Below are 9,090 nucleotides of genomic sequence, written 5' to 3'. Positions count from 1 at the left end.
GTGAAGCTCTCTCTAGACCCGATGCTCCAATGTGGAAAGAAGTCATCAATAGTGAAATTGAGTCTATCATGAATAATCATACTTGGGAATTAGTAGACCTTCCTTCTGGTAATAAACCATTAGGTTGTAAGTGGATACTAAAACGTAAGTATAAAGCTGATGGATCAATTGACAAGTATAAGGCCAGACTTGTAGCCAAGGGGTACAAGCAAGAGGAAGGCCTTAATTACTTCGATACATACTCACCGGTGACAAAGATTACGTCCATACGAGTGCTAATAGCCATTGCAGCACTGTATGACCTTGAAATACATCAAATGGATGTTAAGACTGCATTCTTAAATGGTGAGTTGGAAGAAGAAATTTATATGGAGCAACCCAAAGGGTTCATGGCTCCTGGGAATGAGAAAAAGGTGTGTCGATTTGTTAAGTCGTTGTACGGACTTAAGCAAGCGCCTAAACAATGGCACGAAAAATTTGACAAAGTAATGCTGTCAAACGAATTCAGAATAAATGAATGTGACAAATGCATTTATGTCAAAAACACACCTGAAGGCTATGTAATTGTCTGTCTATACGTAGACGACATGCTAATAATGGGCAGTAATCATAATGTAATCATGACTACAAAGAAAATGTTGACCAAAAATTTTGATATGAAAGATATGGGTCAAGCAGATGTTATATTGGGAATTAAAATTCTCAGGACATCAGAAGGGATAGTTTTAACACAATCCCATTATGTAGAATCTGTATTGAAAAAATTCAATGCGTACGATCTCTCTATAGTGAAAACACCTATGGATCTAAGTCAACACTTAGCAAAAAACCATGGTGAGACCATATCGCAGTTGGAATATTCTCGGATAATAGGCAGTTTGATGTATCTCACAAACTGCACACGTCCGGATATTGCCTGTACGGTCAACAAACTGAGTCGTTTTACGAGTAATCCAAACGACACCCATTGGAAAGCATTGATGCGAGTTCTCAGATATTTGAAATATACTATGAACTATGGATTACATTATGGAAAATATCCCGCTGTATTGGAAGGATATTGTGATGCTAATTGGATATCAGATACAAAAGACTCCAAATCCACTAGTGGATATGTATTCACGATCGGTGGGGGAGCAGTATCTTGGAAATCCACTAAGCAGACTTGCATTGCTCGGTCAACTATGGAATCCGAGTTTATAGCACTAGACAAAGCAGCTGAGGAAGCTGAATGGCTGCGGAATTTCTTGGAAGATATTCCTAGCTGGGTGAAACCTGTGCCTGCCGTACTAATCCACTGTGATAGTCAATCGGCGATTGGAAGGGCACAGAGTAATATGTATAATGGGAAGTCACGACATATACGTCGTAGACATAATAACATTAGGCAGTTGATCTCGAATGGAGTGATTGCAATCGACTATGTTAAGTCCGAAGATAATTTGGCAGATCCTCTAACGAAGGGGTTGAGTCGAGATTAAGTATACTGCTCATCAAGAGGAATGAGATTAAAAATCTACAACTGAAAACGACTGTAGCGGTAACCCAACCTTGTTGACTGGAGATCCCAAGATCTTGGTTCAATGGGACAACGAAGTTACAGAAGTTGTGGTCCAGCACATTAGATAGTTTATCTCTATCCCAATCCTAGGATGAATTTGTGTTGTCCTACCTCATGTAGTGAGGTTAAGCTTATGCTTTTAGTGACTTCTATACCTGATAAGGTGGAGTATGGTAGGATACTCTTGATAGAAGTGTCACCTATGTGAGTGTGAAGACAGGCCGCTTCAATGAAACACTCATGAATCTAAGATGGTATCCATGGCCGAAACGAAACCAACCATGAGAACCTAAAGTAGGTGAGATAGATCTCTGTGTGGGTGTTATTGTCTAAGTATACACCAACAGCTGAGCAGTTCAAGACATCACGTTCACTGCGCAGCCTAGTATACTCGATAGCATTTCACTACGGAAGGTTCAAAGCCACAAGCTACCTCTCCCGATGCAGTGACTTATCGATTGGACTCTTGTAAAATGTCAGCATGCATACACGCATTGCATTAATTTCCATTCATGTGGGGGATTGTTGGATATTGGGGCCTTAAATGGACCAAAACGATTTAGAGGAAGGAAGCCATCAATTGTTGAAAGTCGTAATTGACTTCAAAATTGAAATCTACGATTCGCGTAGATAGATTTAGACTATTAATTTGCTCAAAATCGATTAAGGGTGAATGAGAAATTAATGTTTAAAGTCAACCCAAAATAACATTTGTTATTCATTAATAAAGTGCATAGGAGAATAGTCCCACATCGGAAATTTTCGATGTGTATTCTCTACTTATTAATGAAGATGTGTTCATGGAGTTGACACAAAAATAAAAGGACGGGTGACCCCTTAGCCCAGGGCGGCGGTGCTCGCACTGTGAGCCCGCCACCCGCCACGTGGCACGTGCGCAATGGGCGCAATGGGCGCTTTGTAGGCGCACTTTACACTTCGCACTTACGCGTGCGGGAGCATTGAGGAGCTTAAATTTATGCTCGTCGCGAGGAGATGAGGAGCTTAAATTTAGGGAATGGATGGCTACCGTTGATCAACCTTGATCAAAAAGGTATGATGGATCGCTTGTGATGCGATCTAGAGCGTTGGATCGCAAAGAGTAACGATCTGACGGCCTGGGATGAGACTTGATCTGAAACATCGAATCAATGGATCCAGATCCGATGGCCGATGACAATAGGCGGATCTGAGGGTCACAACTCCTCAGATCTGATGGATGAGATTGAAGTGGGCTTGGTGAAGGGTTACAACCCTTCAGAATAGATGATCTAGATCGATCCAGCCCAAGGAACACATCCACTCACCCAAAGGACACTCAACCTCTTCGTTCAGTATAAATAGAACCCTCCAGATGATGGAATACTCACTCAATCTTCTCTTCTCTTCCTCAAGCATTCATCACATCTTGTGCATTCAAGAGTCCAAGAAGTCTACTAAAGGTTCGCTGGTCTCGGAAGTCGGAGTGCTACGATTCCGAGACGTTCGTCGTCGTTGTATCTTGGGAACGAATTGCAACAATCCGTTAAGCACCGTAACGGAGCAATATCGTTTACGGAGATAGTGTCGAATACTAACCTCGACGATCAGTTTGCATACTCCAGAAGCTACCCGAATACAACAGGTTTCACAAGAAAATAAGGATGCAGAAGTTGAAATCCTTCCAGAGGCAACACGAAATGCTGCAATAGAGAGAAGCTCGAATCTTTCAAGAGGCACCAGGAGATGCAGAGTGTGCAGGACTAATTTTGATAATCTTTTGACTGCTCAACTGTAAAATAATAATAATAATGCTTTCGACGGCAAATTTTGCTTTGCAAGATATGCAAGGCAACAGCCTTCAGTTGTTTTATTGAATTAAATTAAGGGTGATGCGGAAAGTAGAGACAATTGCATTGTGTCGGCAATACACTATAAAATGAAAAATGACTAGAACTTTTTTCAAACTTTCCCAGTAACAAATTTAAATTAACATTGTTTAGGGTACATTTCAATTACTCTTCAGGCTCATGATGTAAAATCACACCCTTAATGAGCATAATGAGGATATCTAATGCAATCAAACAAATGATTATGTACTCCAACCAACGATCATGACTCATTGGAATATTAACCTGGACAAGGAACAAATATGTTAAGAACATGAACCAAAAAAAAAAAAAAAATTGATGAGATCGGCCCAAAAAGGCTTGACATGACAAAGACATGAGATTTATCATTATAAAGTTCAGCTTAAAATCCAGATTACCATATCTCTGCATTATTTCATATCTATCCCAAAGATAATTCCATATCTGTATATAATTAGCATTCTTAACAACATCTATACTGCAGGGTGCAAAAAGAGATCATAAATCAAATATGTCGTAATATAATGTTAAATCAGAATGAAATAGAAGAATAAATTTTAAAAGAATCATAAATTAGAAATCACTCAAACTTTTGTACTATACTACAAATATAATTGCTAAGTAGATGTCCAATGTATTCTTTTGTTATTATCTAATCTTATATTACTCTAAAACATAAACTAGTTTAAAAACTTCATGAATCTAGAAGGCAATAATTACTATGTGATAATTTCCAAATAAATTAAAATATTAAAAGCACTAATAATACATATATTATAATTATTGTGAGGAAAAAAAACTCAAATCGTCCTAATGTATTGATAATAAAATATAGTCCGATGCACGAAACTCCGGTCAATGCAGGATCCCGGAGCCCCTTCAACTTTACCCAGTATTGAAAATTAGAATAAAAATAATATTAATTACTTCTAAACAAAAGCTTATGGTTCAACAAAAAGATATTCAAAATTCATATAGGGAATTTAAGACAATTAATAAACTTCATGAGATAAACAAATTAATAATTCCTATAGGAAATTGAAGATTGCAACAAAAAATTACCTCTCAAAAATCCCTAGTTTAAGAAGAATGACCGCATGCACATCAGAATTTAATTTCCACGCTAATTGAAAAAGTTGTTTTATTTTCATTCTACAAGTTCCCAGTCTTCTTCATGCTATGACTGATTTTTGCAAACTCTGCCATCATTCCATCAACCTAACAAACATGACAATGTAAACTTATGTAAGGGTTGAAGATTAATGCATTTAAGTATGTGATAAATATCTTGCAACATACTTGACGGCTACAATAATCTAAAGCAATGCTTTGACTAAGAAGACGTCCTATAATCTGGATGACATCCATGTTACAATGCTTTAGCACTATAAAATCAAATCCTCCTTGCATCCAAGTATCTAGAGTTGGTTTTTTGACTATGGCAAAATTTAAAGTATCAAAAGTTCAAACTGCAGTTAGAAAAGTTGAATATGATCATTATATTTTTCAAGTTCAACAATAAATAAACATAAAAAATGGAGTGTCCATAAATCTTAGTTGAAGAAAACAAGCTTCATGTAAAGAATAGAAACTAGATAGAAAAAGAAAAGAGAAAACTAAAAAGTTGCTCATATTTAGAGTTGTATCATATAAGCTATTATGCAACCTAAATTTTATGATGTTTCAATTGATAGAAAATTATGCTCCAAAATAAAAAAATAGAAAGGTCATTACCAAGATGATTAAGTTTTACATTACATGCAACAAATGCGCTTCAAAGAATATAACAAATCTCTATTAAGTTTAGTTGTCAATATCGATTGCTCGAGTTAAATGAGTATCAATAAAAGTCGATCCAATCTTCTTTGAGAAATCAATCATCACATGACGATACATAAAGTTTAAAAGATTTGAAATTCATAGACAATAGTTAAAAATAAGTTAAATTCCACTTGAAAGTAGATGAAAATGCCTGAATTTTAGTTAAATCTAGAGTGAAAAGAATGATCATTTGAAATTCCATCTAATTAAATTGATTTTCAAAAACTCTATTGATCCAGCTGACTTTTGATTGATCAATCCAATCTCAAAACCTAACAAATGTGCATGAAAGTCATAGGGAGCTTGAGGATTTATGATTGAACATTACCATTACTTGAAATTTGCAACTAGATATAGACCAAAAAAAAATCTACTTATGGCTCTCAATAGACAATGACCTCGAAAGTACCTTTATATAAACTTTATCCAAATGTGATTGAGATCACAACTAAGCCCTCTAAGAATATACATTAAACAAGACTACAATTTTAATAAATAATACATTATGATTGGCTTCCTATGTCCATATATGTATATATATAGTTAAATTCATTAATAATCTAAAAGATATAAATTTATATGTTAGTGTTTATATTATTTTATGTTTCTAATATGTGGTATGAAATAATAAAAATAATTTGATATTATTAGCTTGAGAATAATCATATGATATTATGATTAATAATTTATTGTGTGTTACTCTGTAAACCATTTAATTCTAACATAAAGCTAACCCTTTTATTTGGGTCAAAATTTATAACTCAAACATGACTAGTATAATAAATGCATTGACCTAACAAAACCATTTAGTTGATGTAAATTTTAACATAATATATAAAACAATCTGAACCTATATTAATTTAGAATAATCAACTATTAGGGTATTAATTATGAATTATGCATACCAATTCATAAGCAAGTAATAAATTAGTCATCATTGGTCAATTTATGAAACTTGTATCAGCCACATTTATTTGTGGATCATAACTAAGTTGACCATTTATAACTCAATCTATTTAACTCAAACCCACACTTGTAAATTGTTGGGGGTGTCATCTTGCGCAAATGCATAATATACATCATTTTTGTGATTAAACATCATTTTTATGATTAAACATCATTTTTATCCATTATATCATTCTTACTTCCTTTTATTTTCCCTTTACTTTGTGTTCTGATACATCCTATATTAGATTGTCACCATTCAATACCCCAATATCAATATTGATTTTGACAACTATGCATGTTGATAACTTAAGGCAGATATCTATCCCTCAACCTAATTTAAGAGATCGCTACATCGCATTGCCAACATTCCTCAAAAGAAAAGTCGATTTATGGGTGTTGAAAAAATCTTTTCTAGATACCTCCCTCCTAAACATAGATACTTTAAAATAGGGTGTTTGATTTACACGATAAGTTAAATCATCTCTCAAATGAGATGTAAAAATAAATCTTGTACTGCAACCAAGAGCATGTGATGGATCAAAGGATTTACATGAAATTCTCTTGACGTTATCAATTTATATATATATATTCTGACATGATAAATACAACATTATCTCCAAGATCTTGTTTGTGTAAAACAGTTTGTGACATGTCAACAGTTATGCAAAATGACATGCTCATAATATATACATGTATCATAGGAGTTATGAGTTCTATGTAATGATAATAATATATTAGTGCATGTGGAGCATTTCCCATATAATTTCTAACATTTGCATTCATTCATATATATACACACATATATGTATGATAGGAATATTGGTTTAGTAAATTACATTGCTAGTAGGAGAGATAAGAGGACAATATAGAATACTCACCATTCTTTCTCATTTCTGGCAGCAAGCCTGAAGCATGTTCTACAACAATCTTGAGATAATTATCAACTTCAGGGTCAGAAACATTAAATAATACAACTGAACCATAATGAAACACCAACATATAATGACAAGAACTTTCACTTGCAAAATCAGTCTTCATAAACTGCAGCATCAGAGAAAAGTCTTAGATTACATAAACCAAAGAAGTCTACTAGGATCTCAAAAAAAAAATCACAATCTTTAATTAGAGGTCTGACACAGGCTAAAAGAATAAGTAGCTCACAAAAATTCTAGTTCTAATACACTGCAGTGAACATACTCAACTGAAGCATGTATAACCTTGGAATCTAGGGTCTCATTTTGATTTATTGTAGTACAACTTATTGGTCACAATTGAAAAGTGAGGGCGCAATAAATCAACGACATTCGAAAGATAAAATTGCTAAATAGCAAAAGACTTAATAAATGAATTGGCCTTGTGTGTGTGTTCTTTTTGTTTCTTTGTTTTTTGTTTTGGCGGAATGAAACTAAAGCACCAGTCATGAATGGAACCCAGGTCTCTACTGTGGCAGGTTACTATTTGAGTTGGTCACAAGATCGGCTGCGAAAACCTTAAACAATAGCTAGTTGTTAAGCACAATGATAGGTATCAAGTATTCACAGAATACTTGATGGCATGGATGTTAGCTATTAGGGATTGACCGCATGGATCTTATCACTCAAATAAAAACAACATGATAAATATTGATTCTAATTTTTAACAAATGATTTGCAAACCCTTTCTAATTAGTCACTGAGCAGAAATTACAATTGTCAATACAAATCAACGACATACTAAACAAATTTGGAACTTTTTATTCAGTTGAAAACTTACTTACATGAGTTTCCAACTCAACATCATTAAATTATGATAATAAGTAACTCATCATAACTAAGATAAACAATTTGTAAAGAAAAAAAAAAGGAAGTTTACTTCAGCATCGATTTCAACATCATAGTATCGGAGAATGATGTATTCCGAGGTGATATGAGGCATAACAACATTGGACAAGTTCCGAGTCTGCAAGCTCTTCAAATCAATCCTGCAATGATTCAACCATCACAATCAACAAGAAGAAGAACACATAAATCGAAATCATAATCGTATGAAGACAAACACAAGAGATACAGGCCAATCGGTACACCTAGTACAAAGGAAATAAGCCTTGACCGGGATGAACAGGCTTTGCTTCTCTGAGATATGGCTCTCCTGTACTTTTCGGCAGGGCAAGGCGCGAGTGGTTTCAGACCCTCCTGCAAGTTAACTGCGGAATCGGAAGGGGTGGAAGAAAAGTGCCCCGGGAAGGGATTGAAGGGGGAGAGGAAGAGCAAGGGGCGTCGCCGGATATGGAGGAGTGAGGATACAGAGGAGAGGCCACGGCAGGGGTGAGCAAAGTGGACCAGGGTTTCGGAGGGGCCATGGCGTAGGGCTGCATAAGGTGGACGAAGAAGAGCAAGAGATGAGGAGGAAGAAAGTAGAGACTTGAGATGCTTGGCGCGGGCGCATAACTCCAAAATCCCCATAGCCTTCACAAACAATGGACACAGAAACACCGGACAAAGACGGTGAAAAACAAAATCCCACGACGGTTCTAGACTTTAAAACATCAAAATGCTACATATAAAACCTAAAGATCTTACCTATTTTGAACTTGTCAATATTAGTAAGGAGCTTATTTTATGGACAATTTACACGAAATTTTCGCCAGGGAAGAATCGAATCATTTGTATAGACGATTTCAATTTTTTAAAAATAGTAAAATAATATGTAATCTTATTTTTATTAAAAAAATTGTTATGATATATATATATATATATATATATATCCAGGGAAGAATCGAATCATTTGTACAGACGATTTCAATTTTTTAAAAATAGTAAAATAATGTGTAATCTTATTTTTATTAAAAAAAATTGTTATGATATATATATATATATATATATATATATAGTGTTGATATTCTGCGCGTCGCATAGTGTGTAACTGTGCACAATA

The 9,090-nt window shown here is 34.8% G+C and overlaps 1 protein-coding gene across 1 annotated transcript; it reads right to left on the bottom strand.

The window, feature by feature from the left end:
- Positions 1 to 3,474: 3,474 nt before the first annotated feature.
- LOC122043601 (protein RETARDED ROOT GROWTH, mitochondrial-like) lies at positions 3,475 to 8,618 on the bottom strand. Its single transcript, XM_042604213.1, has 6 exons — positions 8,460 to 8,618; positions 8,240 to 8,355; positions 8,029 to 8,137; positions 7,056 to 7,218; positions 4,471 to 4,626; positions 3,475 to 3,672 (listed from the first exon to the last, which is right to left on the bottom strand). The coding sequence occupies exons 1-5, from the start codon at positions 8,616 to 8,618 to the stop codon at positions 4,622 to 4,624; spliced, it is 552 nt and encodes a 183-aa protein (XP_042460147.1). The 3' UTR covers positions 3,475 to 3,672; positions 4,471 to 4,621.
- Between the last annotated feature and the right edge of the window lie 472 nt (positions 8,619 to 9,090).

The sequence above is a fragment of the Zingiber officinale genome, chromosome 2A (assembly GCF_018446385.1).
Source record: "Zingiber officinale cultivar Zhangliang chromosome 2A, Zo_v1.1, whole genome shotgun sequence".
NCBI lineage: Eukaryota > Viridiplantae > Streptophyta > Magnoliopsida > Zingiberales > Zingiberaceae > Zingiber > Zingiber officinale.
Note: the sequence above shows the minus strand (reverse complement) of the source record. Positions and strands in the feature narration are given on the sequence as shown.

Coding starts and splice junctions, on each gene's coding strand:
- LOC122043601 (XM_042604213.1), bottom strand. CDS start 8,618: ATGGGGATTTTGGAGTTATGCGCCCGCGCCAAGCATCTCAAGTCTCTA. Junction 8,356..8,459: donor CCTGCCGTGGCCTCTCCTCT/GTATCCTCACTC, acceptor TTCCGCAGTTAA/CTTGCAGGAGGGTCTGAAAC. Junction 8,138..8,239: donor GCTTATTTCCTTTGTACTAG/GTGTACCGATTG, acceptor GAATCATTGCAG/GATTGATTTGAAGAGCTTGC.